General features: G+C 46.6%; 1 protein-coding gene across 2 annotated transcripts in view; it reads right to left on the bottom strand.

The window, feature by feature from the left end:
* Positions 1 to 2,420: 2,420 nt before the first annotated feature.
* The window catches only part of LOC149360282 (uncharacterized), a 51,168-nt gene continuing 34,716 nt past the window's right edge, over positions 2,421 to 18,872 (bottom strand). For both annotated transcript variants that reach the window (XM_089572245.1, XM_089572244.1), the window contains 6 exons: positions 17,905 to 18,107; positions 13,596 to 13,764; positions 12,016 to 12,291; positions 6,421 to 6,565; positions 5,422 to 5,688; positions 2,421 to 2,600 (listed from right to left, as the gene is read on the bottom strand). In XM_089572245.1, the coding sequence (XP_089428371.1) occupies positions 2,473 to 2,600; positions 5,422 to 5,688; positions 6,421 to 6,565; positions 12,016 to 12,291; positions 13,596 to 13,764; positions 17,905 to 18,107 (1,188 nt within the window). In that variant the 3' untranslated portion in view covers positions 2,421 to 2,472. The remainder of the gene's footprint in view (positions 2,601 to 5,421; positions 5,689 to 6,420; positions 6,566 to 12,015; positions 12,292 to 13,595; positions 13,765 to 17,904; positions 18,108 to 18,872) is intronic.

The following is an 18,872-nucleotide window of genomic DNA, read 5'->3' as shown; positions in this document are numbered from 1 at the left end:
GACGTTTCTTCTCCAACAAATGATTTTACCTCTGTAAGCCCCAGGAAGCGACCTACGATCGACATTACGGGTGGGCTATATCGCTGCAACGGCAGAGGAACACGGAATAAATTGGGAAAAAACGCTCGCCGCGCATCACTTTTTTTTTTGTAGTCTGGTTCATCTCTTGGTACTCACTTCTTTCCTTTATTTCACTCTTTATGCGCTGCTTTTCTACTCGGCTGGTGCGGCAAGGAAGCGCGCACTACGTACGTAATCTGTCTAGAAGCAAGTCTTGCATATTTGAGTGCTCACCGCTGTGTTTCAGTCTCACGAAGCATATTTTTCACGTTTATGATAATCAATTCTAACACTGATTTCGCCATTTCGCTGCAAACTGCCGCAAGTCACTCGTCGTAAATTGGCTCTTCTCCCCATGCCAGCGAGCTTCACCACACACTCCCTTCCAAAAATAGTCGCCATTTACACGGAAAAGACTTAATCGTAGTGCCTAGCGTAAATTTTTTGCGTAACAACAAATTATATCCGAAGATCCATTTCCCCCACGCGGCTCATTTTGCGAACTTTGCCGTCGAAAATATATTCCAGAGTCTTCAAGGCAGTCGTAACTACTCGATGAGAGCGCTGGACACCTTCCGTGAGGCAGTTTTTTCACAGCATCACAGCGTCTATTAACTTTTAACTGTTTTCTCGAAATTAAAACTTCAAAATTTCTCCAATGTTTTCCACACTGCTTCCGCTAGCAGCTGACAGATGACGCTAAGGTGTTGTCCACGAAAGCGACTTGTGTCCCATAGAAAAGTGCGATCAGCTTTCTTCAGTGCAGTGAGCATGACTTCCGAATAAAATCCTGAACAGTGTTTACCAAAAGTAACCTGGCTGCCGTAGAGTGGCGGCCTTACCGCTCTACTCAACACCAAAACGCCTTCAAAGGTGAGGAAAAGGATGTGCCTAACCCTACCAAGATTTATAGTTTAAAAGCGCCCTAGATGCGCCTCTCAACGACTTAGAAGCAAAACGTTCAGGTTAGTTACTTTGGAAACAGAGTGCTATTGTAGGCTTTTGTTCCCCTTCAGAAAAGTTAATTGTTGGGCTGGTTAACACTGCAGATTTAAGGTCCTTTTTAACACAACAGCGCAACAGCTAGCACACGGCCGAAGAAAGAAGGCAGAAGAGAGACCAAAAAGGACGAAACGCAGCGGTTACAACTGTTTACCCACGAGCAAACTGGTGGTACCGGGTTCAAAGCCCGGACCAGGACTTTTTTTCCTTATGTACGAAGTCCCTGTGGAAGCTATAGAGCTTTCCTTTGTAGCCTTATGACTGCGGTTAGGTGGATGCGTATGAGAAATTACTCCCCGATTAAAAAAAAATATGCTATACCTTCAGGGATTCCCCTTAACATTTAACGAACACAGTTCCCACATCGAGTAAGTGATCAATACGGTCTCGCGCTACCGTACAGCAGCCGTCCAGGTAAGCTCATTAGGTAGAGCGACAGCCTTGTTGAAGCCGCGGTGGTCCCGGGTTCGAAACTCTGCCAAGGAGAAATTTTTCTTTAACTACAAAGCTTCTGTGCAAGCTGTATAGTCTTCTTCTGTAGGTGTGTGGCTGCATTTGGGTGGCTGACAATAAGTAATCAAACTTGCGCCGGCGCAATCAGTAAAGGAAGAACAAAACGTATTTCAGCTTCATCAAAAGAATCGCGAAAGAAACATCTTTTCCGTGTCATGTAACAAAGGTGAGCTATTGCCGACGACACATCGTGGTCCAGCCTTTTTTGATATAATAGGCTTCTAATCATTCACGTATTATTTGCAGTCTACTTCTGCTCAGAATCTTCACGTCCGAAAATCGTGGTGTACAATCTTTGCAAGTGCTGCAGTGCTCAAAAAGATTGATAGTGATGTCGTCTTCCAGATCTTTTGCTTGCATGCTCCCTGAGCTGGTAGTTAACGCAAGCCACCTTTTGGCAATTGTACAATTTGCCCCACGACAATGGAATTCCGTAAACAGCAGTAGTTGCATGTTATAAAAAAAACTCTTTTTGCGGCCGTGCTATTCGTTTTCATCAGTGTTACGACAGCTGAAATCTGCAAGCTTCCTAAGGGATAAAAAAAGCTACCGGCGGGTTCAACCGGTTGGCCACCTTTTTGGGAGCATGAGAAACTGTACGTAAGACACCATTACAGGCCCTTATTTACCCTGCAGGGAGTTCGATAATTCTTTCTTATCTTTGGGCTCCTTTTTTTTTCATGAGGAGCGTTTCAGCCACTGCCAGAAAAGTCATCCCAGTACAGCCAGTCGTTGCAGAGCAAGTCGCTGTTCGTAGCGTTTAAAACAAGCCAGCCTATCAATATTTTAAACAGACACACGTAGACATGTTCTAAACTGACACTTTCCAGATTTTGTGCAATAAATCTTTAATTGTAAATTAATGGTTTCGCATATTCGTGCGAAGAGCATTTTTTTTCAGCAAGCACATCCTGCAGCGCATGCTTGCGCCAGTGTGGTGCGGCTGACTTTTCCAGTCTCTGTCTTTGGTAGCGAGTCCAGGAAAAAGACGCCTCCATGAAGATTTTTGTGCACCGCCAGGTTGTCTGCCAGGAAGCGAAATAAAAAGTTATTACAATCTTCGAACGAAACTGTTAAGCACAATGTTTTGTCTTGTGGCAACATGGCGATTGTGATTCAAATAAACTACCATGTAGAGGACTGGCGATGCATGTCAGCATAGCTACAATTCTTTTCGATGACACAATTTATTTAATAGTTGAGTGCTGCCAGTGTTTAAGACATTATCATCATAACCGCGCTTCCCAATAGAGGTGAAGTACAACCGCGAGGTGGCGGCCTCCGGATTGAGGTAGTTGATGGTTGGTTGGTTTATGGGGTTTAACGTCCCAAAGCGACTAAGGCTATGAGAGACGCCGTAGTGGAGGGCTCCGGAAATTTCGACCACCTGGGGTTCTTTAACGTGCACTGACATTTCTCCTCCAAAGAAATTCTAGCCGCCGCGGCGGGTTGAATCGCGGGCCTGAAAAATCACTACTGGAGGCGAAGGCAAGAAATAAATAAAGCCTGTCAAATATGCTTAGTCGAACAAACGATCTGATGCTAGAAATCAGCGTTAGCAGTATTGGTTGTGTATTTCGCTTTTACATCTATCGCCTCCTCATTGTGTCTTTGAACATGAATTCGCTGTCGCGTTTAATGCAGTAGCACTACTATGCGCGTTCTCTGATTTCCCGCATACGAACGAACATGCTTTCCTGAAGCCTGCTTTGTTGCAGGCGGCACACCTGCCCACCGCGCTGTGGACAACCACCAGGTGTAAACAAGTGGCATCTGAGTGAAGGCTTTCAAGGTAGATGCCTTCAGGGTACAGGCCTATATTCCACAGGCTTTTACGATGAAGGACTTTAGGGGAAATACGTTGTGAAGGCCTTGAAGGCAAATGACTTCGGTATAAAATTGTTCAGCCCGAAGGCCTTCGACCTAAACAATTTTATACCGAAGTCATTTGCCTTCAAGGCCTTCACATCAGGACGGTTGCCCACAACCCGGCAAGCAGGTGGGTCGCCTGCCACAGAGCAGGCTTTAAAGGCATTATAGTAAAGGTCTTTGGGTGAACGCCTTCATGGTAAATGCCTTTCATGGAAAACACTTTAGGTAGAAGGTGTTTAAGGCAATTTGATTTAGTTGAAATGCCCTCAGCACGAACGGACCTTAAGTTGCCAAAGTGCTACTGCACGATGTTCTGCTCTTAGCCATACTAAACCGTCTCAATTTTTTTCGTTGTATTTCTACGTGGGCTTTTGTAGGGCAAGTATGGGTGTGCTGATGGTGGGTGCAGGCTCGAAAGTGCACACGCTGGAGAGTGTTCCGGAAAAGAGCGTGCGCGCGCAGAGGCCCCACTTTTCGAAAAAGAGGACTATACTCATCAATGAAATCGCATCGGCTCCTAACCCAGAGCCGTGTTGAAATAACATGCGTCATGTGTGGTTCATGTGAACTGTTAAAGACGATGAGTGATTCTGGTTAACCAACGTAATTATAAACAAGTCACAGGAGACACTATCCGAAACATAACATTTGATTCTGATTCAAAAATTCTTATGATTACTTCTCATTTTATGTCGTGCGTCCCTTTGACCGTGCATTCATCCATGACACAGCTACTCTTTCTTCCGGCCATAGAATGTTTGGCGGTTTTCGCGAATCCCACGCAAGACACGAAAATAATCATCAGGATCCATTCTAAAACATTTTGGCTTTTAAAGAACGAAAAAGTGTTTTGACCCAGCAGGACAGTCTTGTTTGCAACTGCAAGTTGTGAATAACGCAGAAAATCATCGTTGGCGAGTCCTCTTCAGGAAGGAAACACATCACTCTTGCTAGGAACTTCTCTCTTCGCTCCTGACGGCTCACTAATTCAAAAAGTGCTGAAAGGGAAGGCGTTCAAAAAGTTATCCACCTCACCCGCAGGCAGAACATCTGTTAATTCGTCAGTGCACGGAACAGATCCACAGGTGGTCTAAATTATTCCTGCGTTTTCCCCTACGGCATTCCTTCCTCTATTTCTTCTGTTCCTTATCTGTTTCTGCAGTGCAGGGTAGCCAATCGCTACAACCTTCTGTTTCAGCTCCCTGCCTTTCCTCTACCTTTCTCTCACTAGATAAGAAAACAAATCGCAAGACGGTAATACGCGTGTAACGCGAATGTCTGAACGTTAGCTGTGGTGCGAGAGCCAAGAAACAAGACAGACGTCCGGCCGGAGGATGCTTGCACCCAGCCTTGTCCGCCAGTGCGCTTCAAACCCATCACCTCCCCAGCCGAGGCGGGAGCCCAGACCACTAGTCCACAAATCGCCTCCCACCCTTTATCACTCTTCCCCCTCCCTCAACTTGAAGATGACGAGGGGGGTTTCCCAACTTTCCTTTCCACTGCCAACCGACGAAGATGGCACGGTGGATGCCAACGACGGCGCGACGGTGAGGATCGAGCTAATAGGAGCTAATGCCGTAGAGAGCGGGTTATTAATGCAGTGGCACCCCAGCAAGCGGAATTAAAACCTGGAGCACTGCTTGGCTTAACTCAATGAATATCCTCCGCCAAAACAATACACAGTCAAGATTCGATCATTTAACAAAAAAAATGTTTCCGCCTTTCGTCATTGTTTTATACACCGCCGCACTGCTCCTTTTAAGGTGATTGTCCCCACAGGAGCGCCAACGAAAAGATGTAAATGGAGTTCAAAGAAAAGACCACTTGTTTTAAACTATCCAAAACACATCTCCCTTCTTCGAAGTATTATAATCATGGAAAAGAAGGAATGTGTCTCGCATCTGAAGGGTGAATTCCAAGGAATAAAAGAGTTCGCAAACGCAGGCACAAAACAACGCGCCACTGCGCACCAACCTGCGATTGTGGCCTTGATCTTCTTGGCAAGATCTGCAGGGTTGGTGTCGTTGTGGTTCTTGAGCACCAGAGCAGCAGCCGGAGCCTCGCCGTACTGCGGATGCGGCAGGCCCACCACGGCCACTTCGGATATGTCCTCCGTGTGCTGCTGGAGAATCAGTTCCTCGAGCTCCGCGGGAACAACCTGGTTATCCATGCACTTGATCATTTCCTTGACCCGCTGGACGAAGAAAAGGCGTCCATCTTCGTCGTAGTATCCCGCATCTCCTGCGTTAAATCATTGCACAGGGTTGAGAAACAGGCTTTTGTCCATTTTAGAAATGTCTCGCCTCCTCATATTTACTTTATGTAGGAATGCGCTAACGCGCCTCGTTGGTTCAGTCTTTTAGCCTACTTAACAGAAATATTTCTAGCACAAATACCACAAGGCGATCAAGTTGAACTCAAATAGCAGTTAGTTCTCTTCCGATATATTAAATCAAGTGGCAATGCAATATGGCAAGCATGGCCTCACTTGTTCGCTAAAAATTTTCTTTCTTGACGCAGGGAAGTTCCTTTTGTTTAAAAATCTGTGCAAGTTCAGTCAGGCCCTTAGTTTATATCTTGCCTCGTCGTAGACTCATTCACTTAGGGGGCCTTTTTCGTCATTCTAGAATAGGCATAAAACACGAAAAGTACAACCAGGAGCTAAAATTTATACCGAAGCTAGTCAACAACGGCTTGAAGGTCAGAGAATTTTCTATGTCTTTTGGTATTATTTTAGAGCAATCCGATGCTGGAACAGTTTTCCATCTAGCAATGCATACATCACATCAAATTCTTGTTTTTCTTCGTGTTTTGCACTTATTTCTTCGTGTCCATATTTCACATTACTTATAGTAATGCCTTAGAGGGCAATGCAGGTAACCAATAAACAAATAAAAATTAATTCTCAGCTTTACATACCGTATTCAACTCTCAGTGATCAACGTCATCGCCGAAAGAAGATGCGTAACGCACCTGACTTGCACCAGCCGTCTTCATCAAAGGTTCCGGCAGTATCCTGTGGCCTGTTGTAGTACTCTTTGAACATCGTGGGTGCACGAAAGCATATTTCGCCCGTCTGGTTTGGTCCTAGTTTTTGCCTCGTCACCATGTCAGCAATCTGCGAGGGCATTTTCATCAATATTCATGTTCAAGGTAATTCTTCTGATATTGCAAATTGAGATGCTCACTTCAATGTCGTAAGATGAACATTAAGCCCGTGCGCACAAAAAAAGCCACAGAAAACTTCCTTGCGTTTCAGAATTTCAAGTTTTCGCCACCCCTGCAGTTGAATAATCTGTTTTACGTCCAGCCTGGAGATGTCTCATTGTTTTCTTTTCTTTAGCGCTTGAAGACCAGTGGTCTGTTTGAAAGCGAAGGAAGTCTTAAAGACACTCTCAGGCTCTTTTCCCTGTCTTGGGAGTAAATAATTCTAAGGACAGTTGCGCAACTGCCTAATGCGAAATTTGAGCGCAGCTGAGTAGGTGTCCTGATTTTGCGATATATTGAGGCAATGCACTTGAGATACGTGTATGTATGTACAGTTACAAGGCATTCTTTATTTTCTACACACACTTCCCTCGAGTAACACTCCTCTCCCAGTCTTTGATTGTCCTGAATGTGGCTTTGTGTTCAGAGAAATGGATAAAGCTGTGTTGAATCTGCTGCGCCTACGCCTGGTTCATAAGCAGCCGGTTTTTACTAGGAAGACAGCGCTGTATGTGGCGTGGCCGACGCGGACAATCGATCGCATGCAGCGCACATTTAACAGCACCGCTCGCCAACGGAACGGAGCGCGGCGCGACTGCTAGGAGGTAGCGCGTGGGGGCGCATGTCGCCGCATGTCGCCGCAGACAGGTAAAGCCCCTGGAAATTTTTAAAGTAACGACAACCTTTGCAGAACGCCGCCTCTCCCTCTCCTGCGCCCGTCGCCTCTTCCCATTGGTCGATGGTTTCGCGCGTAAAAGTCCTTTAAACCCGCGCTTTTCGCGGCCGCAGACGCCATATTGTCCGCTCCAACCGCGCACTGTAGCTTCGGCAGGCGTCGTTGCGGACACTGCGCTTTTGCTTGCTGTGAAGAACAGCGGCTTTTGTTTTGCTCGGAACGTGTGTTAGTCACCTAACTTCAAGCCGACTATCTGTGCGGCATGACGGGCTGCTGCGCCTTCGGGTGCGAGAACCGTCACGACGGTGGAAAGCGGTTATTCGCGATCCCATCAACGAAAACCGACGCGGGCCGGAAGGTTCGGTTAATTTTAACGCAACGCCATCGATCAGACTGTGCGAGGTCAGTGACGTGCTTTCAAAAGCTGCTGAGTTTTCCTTTTTTTTTTCAAGCTACGCTGTGCAGTGGTTTGTTCGCAATCGAGCGTATGGCCGCAGTAAGCTCGACATAAGGGCGCTTGCGTTGAGCGCATCGTGATTGCACGCACGCAAACGTGTAACTGACGCGAGGCACACACCTAACTGTAGAGTGACGTTCCTTAAATTTTAGCGCATGCCGCAGTTAGACATACATGCGTACTATAAGCGCTGACCAAACTGCGCTCTCACATGGTGAAGCGCACGCGTTACATTCTGCAGTCGCGCGCGTGCATATTATATATAGATATATTACAGAAAAAGACAAAAAGAGAATTATCGCGCCGATATGCATCGTCAAGGCACCGTAGGCACCGTTGGTGGAAACACCAGCTAGCGGGCGCTGGCTTGCGTTTACTCTCGAAATATGACCAGTAGCTGTGGGTATGAGTGATAGTGCCCATCGTAAGTGGGTCGCGCGTTTCCTGTCACATACTTTGTAACATCACTTCCGCGTTCTCACTTCCCCTTGACGCCTAACTAGTTAGGAGGAGGCTACGAATGCGAGGAAATCTGTGATAACCTCTTTTATTAATGTTAAAACTTTTTTTTTGTTAACGTTGCCCAGAGTTAGGCCTCCATTATCTCCATTTTTAAAAGTTTTGTAGCCACTTTTTTTTTTAATGAGATCCATATAACAAAAGGCTTCTGCTTTACCGGTGTGCATTTAGTACTCGGGCTGTCTCCGAGCCTTAGCCGGGCATGTCTACCTCGTGGGCCGGGCCGGGTTCGGGCCTATATCGAAAAAAATCGGGCCGGGCTGGGGCGGGTAACGAAAAAGGTTGACGGGCTCGGGACGCGTGAATAATTAAGGCCCGTGCAGTGCTCTAATAGCGACTATACGAATAAGGAAGATTATCGGACAGATGTGTTAAAAGCGAGGTAGGTTTTGCTTCTCACTAAATGACTGATGCCGATGAAACATTTACGTAGAACTTTGTTATCCCTTTGCTGGCAGGCGAAGGATATTTGCGAAGTAGGTTTTCTCCTTACTAACTATTTCAAAGAAAATTTTATTGCGGGAGTCTATATCGTTACTGTTCATGCACGCGAGAGAACATTAGGGGAGGCACAGATAAGTACACACGTAGCGTGGCCTTCATACCTCATTTTCGAGCATTCCCTCAAGCGTCTTACCTGGTCCGCGATACACTGCAGCAGACCAAAACCAAAAGCCACTAGGAGAGCGGATGAACTACGGGCATTTAGAATGCCTTCACTTGCAGTTGTATTTTCGAATGTCAAACCTGTGCATCCGTTGTAGCACGTCCAGTGTTCCGACGGGGGCGGTCGTTCTGTTTGCATACTCCTCTTCATCAAAACAGATCACCGCAAATTCATTATAAGGCCTCGTGATTCACGGTCACGTTCAATGCACGCCCCACTCTCGATATCAAACTTGGCACTCCGCATAAAGCCCGGCGCACCCGTACACGGTGCGCGTGCGGCTCTACCAAAACAATCCATCAATGCGTGCTCATTTTTGCCTTTACACGATTCAGTGAAGCATGCAAATGTTTCTCCTAAGTCACCCATGTATTTATGCAGCGGAACGCACGGTTAATGCGGAGACATAGAGAAGAACTCGGCAACCACGGGAATCCAGCGCAACCAATTGAAAAGGGGCCTTAGTTCCTTCGGAGCGGGCTAGAGGTCGCCACCGCAGTCATATGAATTCACAAAGAAAACAAAAGTCGTTCGACCGGCGCGCGGGGGAGGAGGAGAGAAGAGGGAGGGCGTCTTGTCGCTACTTTAGTTTTTTCAGGGGCTTTACAGACAGGCCTCCCCTCCCCTATCCAACCTACCTCCGCACATGCGGTGGCGATGAACAACGGCGCACACGGCGCGCTGCACTTTGGCGCCATCTATGAGCGAGCAGCGGTACTTTTGTTAACTCGGCACGGCCGGTCTCGAGTAGAGCGCACTCGCTCTACTCTCGCTCTCCTCCCCTCACTCTCCTCTTGCTCGGGTACACCAACGGCGACGGCGATGCTGTTGAACCCACGAACGGGAGCATAAAAGGCGCGCTGTAAAACTTTGGGACAGTGATTTACATTGCATGTTGGGGATACGAAAGTACAGAATTCTGAAGTCCGTTTTGCCTGTTTATTTTCCTCCATCACTGTTGCTCGCATGCGCTAAGCCTCTGTATTCACCGATGCTCTATTTTTAGCGACATACTTCAGTTCTCGTCCTCGACACTTGCGGGAATTTTCGTCGACCGTAGGCACACGCTGCTTCTATTCTGGATTAGAGATGTGAAGGCCTGAAAAAAACACTGCAAATTTGAAAAAAAAACGTTTTTTTTTCGTTTTTTTCAGACGAGACAAAATAGAAAGAAAGATCGAAAATTTCACAACACAATTTTAAGGTTTTATGATTGCTTGCTTTTAGTTCAGGTTTTTGTTTTTGCTTTGAAAACCATAACAGCGTACATCGTCGAACGATTGGACAGCAGTCGTCATCGCCGGTTCCAGGTAGTGCTTTTAAAACGTTCGTGCTGCGAGTACGCGAGTTGAAGGCCAGGTCACATATCAGATCCAGGCTTGACTTAAAAACAGACTAATACTTGAACTCACGGCTGTAGTAGAACAAAATGGCTGCAAATTCTACAGCGTTGCACACACGGCATAAATAACATAGGCTGCTGTGCACGTAAGCGGTTTTAACCAAATGCAAGCCCGGCTTCGTGATTTCCAACGTAGCAGAGTACAGGACATCCGCAGCAATTTGGTCCAGGACAGCGGTCTTCAGCGAAGCACGTGGCCCATCTACCTGGTGGCAAGGCCTTTGCACCAACCAGCCGCTAACTCGTCTGGCTTGCTGACTGCTGCAGATACCACCATCATCCGCCAGCTGGCAACGAAACTGGTCCCGTTTCGGAAACTTCCATACAAGGATTCGCAACAGGCTTTCAGGGGAACGCGTTCGAATGTTAGTGTATGTGCAGCCGAACCTAGCTGTGGACACAGCTTCGATTCATGCTACTGCGCGTAGCGCCGCATCCACCGACAGTGACTCTGAGTCCGATGTGGAGTGACTTATGGAGCAGGTTCCATGTTCCCTTTCTCGGTGCAATAGAACAGGAAGTTGGTTGGTTGGTTTATGGGGTTTAACGTCCCAAAGCGACTAAGGCTATGAGAGACGCCGTAGTGGAGGGCTCCGGAAATTTCGACCACCTGGGGTTCTTTAACGTGCACTGACATCGCACAGTACACGGGCCTCGAATTTCTCCTCCAAAGAAATTCAGCCGCCGCGGCCGGGATCGAACCCGCGTCTTTCGGGCCAGCAGCCGAGCACCATAGCCACTGAGCCACCGCGGCGGCAGAACAGGAAGTTCGTTCCACAAATATGATAATTATATCTCCATATTCGCCTGAAGTGCAAATCATTATCATCTGGGTGCAATAGAACAAGAAGTACGTTTCACAATATGGCATCTATAACTGCATATTGGACTGAACGCCGGAGCATTACTATTAATCGTTGTGCTGTTGCAAATAAATCTGCTTTTGTCATGTTCTGCAAAATTTCCAATTTTTCATGAAAAAACCCTGAAAAAAACGTGTTTTTTTCATGCCATTCGAAATTTATTGAAATTTTACATCTCTATTCTGGACCCATATAATCTGCATAAGCGGAGCTATCTAGACGCGTCTGCATACAACCAAGCGCATCGCCATTTGCCGCACGCCCGCCACCGCGTTAGGCACTGCCATGTGACCAGCTGACCTGCCAAATCGGCCACATCACGCGGCTGTCTCATGACATCACACCACGTCGACCAGTCAGCGTACCGCCATGTCAGATGACCCTGTGACGTCCTCGCGTCTTGACCAATCGGAAAATTTTATCACTAACTAGGTCATGTTTCTTTATCACTCACCACGCCATGTTTGTTTCAGTGATGAGGTTTCTAATGCTGTCGGAATAATAATTACTAGCGTTAGCTGCTTATTACACACGCGGAAGTGCTTAAATGAAAAAGATAAAGCTCTTGATTGAGCTCATCGTAATTGCTTTTCCCTTGATTAGCACTACTGACTAGAGCTTGTTGGTTATTTGATTTGGTTAAGAACAAATGTCTCCTCTATTATGGTCGGCGTTAATGGTTTTACAATTTGTTCGTTTTGGCATGGTGGTTTTCGTTTCGTTATCAGTGCAATCCACCAAGAGTAGATAACATAAAACATCTTCATACGCTCGCACCTTTATCTGCGACCACGGAGCAGGGAAGCCGACGTCCGTCCCTTGGGCCGCATGGACAGAGGGCGAACAGAGGACGCCCATGCACTCGGTCATGGCATACATGTGCACTACGCATTCAAGGTCACTGAACGCGGCCTGCGCTGCCCTGCGGGTAGTCTCCGGGAACGCGCCGCCACTGAGGTTGATGCGGCGGACGCCAGCGAGGCTTCTGCGTGTCTTCTGCATTTCGGCCACGAGTGAGCTTAGGTGTCCCGGTAAAACAGACAGGACGGTCACCTGGAAGTACACGGAAATATTTTAGCCTTGAATGCAACCAAATACTGTTCAACAAATGCTGATGCCGAAGAGTGCACCGTACAAAGTGAATGAAGAATGGTACCCCACGTCAGTTTTTGTTGCTTTTCGTTCACACATGTTTGTGGAAGCCTGATGCAAAAGAATTGTGGGTACCTCTCGCGCGAACGAGAGCGCTGATGAAGCCACTCTAAAAGTGCACTGTGAAGAAGACGTCGAAAGGGTAATAGAAATGGCGGCCGTTTATTATCTGCTTAGGTTGCATAAGAGGGTAGCGAAAGGAAAGCAGGGAAGTGGAGATCGACATGAATTGGTGGAGCTTGAAAGCGAGTTAGGTGGGAAGGAACATAATTTCACCGGCACTCAGAGAAGTTCCCTTATCGACGTGGCATCTTTGTAAATGATCTCCGGTAATCTGTCTGTACAGGAGAAGTATCATTGCCCTTGGGTCTTTTTTTTTATCTGCAAATTGGATTAAGCCTATTGTACGTATGTGGTGCAGGCAGGAGCTTATTATTTTCTATTCTTTTTAGGTTCCCCCCAACCTAATGAATGTACAGGTGGAGTGGTGCTGGTCTAAATGTGCCGGCGGGATTAGCCTTGCAGTGGCGGGTCAGCAATTACTCCGCCGGAGTCACTGATTTAAATCACTGCGTCTCTGTTACTGTTACGAAGGGCCAGTATCCTCTAAAAACTTCAACAGTGATCGTGACACTGACCACCGCTCAGTTCGGGCGCCCTCACAGTACATGATGCGAAAAATGTCGTCCGAGGGAGCGTTCAGTCTCTTCAGTATGGATGCACAAGATTCACCGTGCCACCTCAGCTATGTGCGTACACTGTGATTTTGTGGGTGATGTGAACCATTTCGTTTTAGCCCGCTTCCAGTCGTCCTGCCTATCCCGTCAAGTTTAAGGTATAGTCGCAAAGGCAATAAACCATAGGAGCTCAGTTGTTTTTCTAACCATGCAAGGCTGGTTTGGTTTATTGGGGTTTAACGTCCCAAAGCGACTTAGGCTGTGATGCAAGGCATCAGTATTCCACACCCCGTTGCGCAAACCACCGCACACCTGCAATGCTTTTTAAGACACTTTCAACTAAAATAAGACCTTCATTTGCTATGCAGCACATCTGCCAAATATCATGTAAAAAATATCATCTAGACCATCACCTTAAAAGACGTTTATCTCTCACGGAAAGTAATACTCGGAGAGTTCAGTGTATTATTAATACCGTATATGCAATCCGTTAAAGCAAATTTCTGAAATTAGAGAAAGCGTTCACACCTTGTACTTGCTGACCAACTGGCTGACTTGTTCCAAATTAGCGCCGGGGGACGCCATGACAACTGCAGCGCCCAGAAGGACGCCAATTGTGACGAAGACGAACCCCGACCCGTGCGTGATGGGGGACGGTGCGAGAACCACGTCAGTTACTTCCCAGCACAAGCAGGGCCTGCGAAACCACAGTGAATCATGATTGCGGTGTGCCGATGCGTCAGAGAAGCATCATTTTTTGCTTGATAAAAATGGCTGGCTGCTTAGTATTTCTAACCACCAAATATCGTACGAAAGCACGGTTTCGAACGTGGGTCAACCCAATTTTCAAATTTTCGGGGGGAGGGCCAACCACATTTTTGGAGGTGGGCCAATTCCATTTCGAGCGTAGGTCAAACTGATCTCCCACCCGAGCACACCCAGGCTCGTCGGCAGTCAAATTCGGCTAAGGTCATTCATGTCAAAGGTCAAGGGCAAAGGTCGATGCTTCAAAGACTAATCGGCTATTTCAAGGTTCAGACTCAGAATAAGTTTATTGGAATAAAAAGAAAATATACGGTGGACAAATTTGTACAGAAGGAGATCCCGTAGTTCCGCGCTAAAATGAGCAGTGACCTCAAAGTATAGCTGCAAACTTTCACCATTGATTCAAATACACTGAGCAGAACTGAAGACACCGTTGATGGCAGCCACATCCTCGAGTGCTACACCGTTCATTGCCAGTGTACGCCGACAAGTAGTACAGTCGTGGAGAAAATTTTGCGGGACGCTGATCTCCGAAAAAAAAAATTTCTCCGTTGCCTCACTGGACAGGCAGATTGTAATTTTGCAGCAGATAGAACACGCATGTCTTCTTATGTTCCTATGTTATGTTCCTATGCCTGACCTCACAGCAATAATTTTTTTCCGCGAGCTTGCATCGCCCAAACTTTTGTCCTTGACTTCGAACATCTGTGGCGCTAAAGGCGAACCACGAAGGAAAGATGCAGGTGTCGTGAGCTCTTTTTCCACCACCAACACACCCTCTTTCCTATTCACTATCCCTAACTCTTACCTCCCTACTCGCTACCTCTGTAGCAAAGTGCTCTAAGTAGTGGACCCGCGGCAGGCGGCAGTGGACAAGTTTAGCTCGAGCTCTCGGAGCTAAGTGGCCGACGTTAGGAGCTCTTGCGCTTAGCGATAGGTTTCCTCTGTAAAGGTCTCGATTAGGGTATCTTTAAGCTTCCTTCCCTTTCTTCCCTATTCTTTCGCACTGGTGTACGCGATTTCTTCTGCCTTTACGAATTGTCTTTCTTTACATTTTACCAAGCTTTACATTTTACCAAGAGCAAACTAGCGAGGAGACCGGTGCATGCACTTGTGAAACTGTGCCAATTCGGAAGTATGCATCCTCGACCTAGGTGGGCGTATTTGAATTTATGCACGGTTCAGAAGCGCTTTACGGTAGAGGCTGTAGCTTGTTTTGCGTCGGTTTACGTTAAGAGCTCCCAGCCGCTGACAACAGGCCTTATCATTTCCTCTCCGCCGCGCATCGAGAGTTATCTTGCGAGTTGGCTCTAGATCTTTCCCCAAGGTTTGCGATAACGCGCGACCAATTGTCCTCTAATGATTGTTTGAGCTTTAAGAGGCTGTTTTATGGTTTCACTGCGATGGCCTGATTTGATAAGCACAGGAGGCCGACAGGGGGCCGACAGAAAGCGTGGGGGGGGGGAGTCCAGTCTGCGGAAATTTGCGCGGAAATTTTCGGCCATTGTTCTCGAGGGGCAGCTGTCACACCTGATGTTCAATAGCACTGGGTACTTACGCATGCCCGGATACTCTCGGTTTAAAAAATTACATTACTGACTCCATGCATCCAGGTCTCTGTTTATTTTAATGTATAGTTTTGTTAAAGGAGCCGAAGCAGGATCCATCGACGAATTGTGTGCATCGTGCTACGTGACGCCATTACTTCGATCAAGACGTTCCAATTATTTTCCATTGATTTGAGATTGGCTGCGTTATGTAAAAAGGTGGCATCTTGGCCGAGAAAGGACAAAGAAAGGACAGAACATGTGGTCACTACGAATTGAAATCTTGCAGTGGGAGAGGAACGTATTCCCGTCACAGTGATGTTTAATACAGCTCCTAACACATTTCAAAAGGTGCACATGTGGAAGAAAATAGAATAAGCCTCCAAGGTCAGTAGCGAACGCACGCTGAATTACAACACGGGTTATCTAGTATTGAGGAAAGCGTCAATCATATTCGGTGATTTGCTTTGTAGCAAGGTGGAAATTTTATGCTGCCACGTTTTGCGTTCATAAACAATAACACAGAAGGGGTCTTCCAGTTATGCGTTTTAGCTGCGGAAAACACGCTAGGCCTTCCTGTGCCCAATTAACGGCTGGAATTAAACTCCCAAGGTTGAGATCACCGAGTAACTTGAGCGCTTTCCTTTTCACAATGTACTGTTCAACGGAAAGCCGGGTGAAGTATTTCTCAACTGCTTGGTTCGGCTTTCAAACAAGCAGGCCTTTCTGTAGCGCCACGAAACTTACTTCTTCGTTCGAGACCACGGCCTTTAATTCATTCGTCAATAGCACTTGTTCTGTCCTTTCTTCGTCTGCGTCTCCGTTCCTGGGGTGCCACATCAGTATGGATGCCTTATGTGCTACATGTGATCTGCCCGTTCGCAGTTGTTGAAGGGCAGAACAATGGCCAAGGCATATTCGAAACGCTCTGAAAACTTGGAATCTGTTCGTAAGACTGCTAAATATACAGGGTTTTGTCTTACGTTTTTTTATCGAGTAACACTTTTTTAGCCCCAGAACACTTTCTCTTTGAAGATAAGCATGGAAAGCTCGCGCGTCACATGCCCCGGCGCCTTATCAAACACTACGCGGGATGCTTCGCTAATCGCGCTGCCTGATCAAAACCAGAGCGGAACACGTCGTCTCCATCAGTGCTTTTTCAATCGCTCTGCGACACGCGTCGTTTTCACCAGCGAAAACAATTTAAAAACCCGCGCTATTGATGCCGGAAGCTCTTTGGGGCTAGTGTCATCATCAACACTTACGCTTGCTTACAAACACCGAAATCTGTATAGGCGCAATCGAATGTGATTGGACGACAGCGCAGTAAAAATGATTAGGCGAGGTAGCACCCTGAGCGTGGGTTTCGAAGTGCTTGACGGAAATGATGTTCTTGCCAATGTGACCCTCTTGTTGGCATGCCGGGAATACTAAATTCACGAGGCTCTTGCACAGCAAATTCAGTTATTCACTAGGACAGCGAAGTATAGAACTAACGCGGATAATGCAAAGGAAAGGCAGAGGGTTACCTTGAGGCATCTTACACGCAAGATATAGGCTTTGTAAATAATTACTCGCCCCCCTGCGTTTGCTTCGGGATCATGCATTGTCCCAACATTCTAAACATGAATACGCCTATACGGAAGTAAAAAAGAAGTTGGCCCCTTGCGTAGTTCTTTTTATAAAAGCGAGTGCGCAAGAGAACAGCTCAATCCATTTCTACTCTTTTCTGTTTAGAGTGTAGTCTTGCATCGCCAACAATGGCAGCTATTTAATTTAGGGCTTACGCGCTTGTTGGCTTGCCCGAGAACACCGCTTGGAACCGAACCTTTGGGCAGTATAGTAAAGCCTTAGCACTAAAAGCCTCATGTGGGCAGAATGCGTCGTTAGACATAAAGTTTGCCCTTTGCCTAGATGGAAGTTACGTCACAGATTGGATAATTCCTTTTATCTCTAGGGAAGTGACCCCGCTTCCGGTAATGCATCAACTGCTTGTAACCTTGTAGCACAGCCAACACACATTGTCATTCTTTTTGCATATGCTGTGCCTATATCTGCAAGTATTCATATACAAATTATCTGCTGTGCCTTTGTCTGTGGTAGTGGTTTTTTTTTTTACTGGTTCCTATGAGTATGCACAAATGTTTCAGCGTCGAGTATTCAAGTTCACGTACTTCATCACAGAATATTTCGACAGACTTGACGCCACCATTTATATTCCGTAAACATGCTTGGTTCAGGTGCTTTTGCAGTGCATGCACTTGTAAAAGCGCCGGAATCATCAACGAAACCTTCAACTTCAACAGTTTTACGCGACTTTCCTTTGTTCCCGTTCTCGTTCACCTAGTTGGCCATTCACTTTCTCCAGAAAGTTGGCGTAGGAGGTGGAATTATAGACATCAAAGTACCCCTATACGGCTTGTGTTGGTTCTAAAGCTGCAGTTTGGGCTTCTTTAAACACTATTCGTTACAATATGCGCAGCCTTGCTTCCATGCGAAGTCTCCAGAAGTGCCCACAAGCACACCCTTCAGTGGCCATGTTGGCCAGGAAGCCGTAGTGGGTGGAAACGACCCCCTTGGGAAGACCAGTTGTGCCCGACGTGTAGCAAATGGAGAGCACGCAATTCCGAAGGTCCTGGACGGGAACCTCTCGGAAGGTGGCTTCATCCAGGTCCAGAAACGCAGCCGTCGACACGAATCCTTCCGCGGGTCCGGTGGCAAAAAAACCCTGCGCAAAGGGTGGAAGAGAATTTGTCATTCCAAAAAATATTCGCAGAAGGAGGTCTTCTACCATACCTTCCTTCACTTTTAACTCCTCTGTATGGTTTCTACGCCCAAGAGCTGCAGTAGGAAAATAAATAAATAACAGTTTTATAATGTTTTATTTGTTCAACTGCGTAGTTTTTTTAGGTCCTTAACCAAAGTTACGCTCAGGAAAGATACTGGACACTCCGCTGTCAAAAATGATTTTTATTAAATGATCAACTCAAACAGCGCAAAGACTTATACGACAGCACAGACCAGCACACGAGAGGAATCACCAGACATGATGAAAAACTAATCGACATCTTAGGCGATCGCATAAGTTGATGTGTAAAATTAACCCGGTTACTTTTTTTCAGGTGCCATTTAACAAGCTGGGGCTTCCTTCACCATATGTGACAATGTATGCTAAGGTGGCGCGAAGCACGTTCGAATAAATAGTTCGATTCTTTTAAGTACTCGTTCAATCAATTCCTCGCCATCCCAAAATACTCATTTGCGTAACTTAATGGTGCATATTGCCTTACAGGGAGAACGCCGAAACAGAGGTAGAAAAAAATATCGCATATACGTGTCACGCGTGTCTATGTACAGTATGATCGATGTGTCATATGTGCCCAGATAGGAAAATTTACTTGTATTTGTTGTACATGTCCTCTTTATACGTGGTGATGATAAAAGGAAAAGCTGAGCCGGAATAAAATGTGTGACCTATAAAGTAGCCGCCATA

Source organism: Amblyomma mixtum, chromosome 2 (genome assembly GCF_055824585.1).
Source record: "Amblyomma mixtum isolate Tamu chromosome 2, ASM5582458v1, whole genome shotgun sequence".
Taxonomy (NCBI): domain Eukaryota; kingdom Metazoa; phylum Arthropoda; class Arachnida; order Ixodida; family Ixodidae; genus Amblyomma; species Amblyomma mixtum.
Note: the sequence above shows the minus strand (reverse complement) of the source record. Positions and strands in the feature narration are given on the sequence as shown.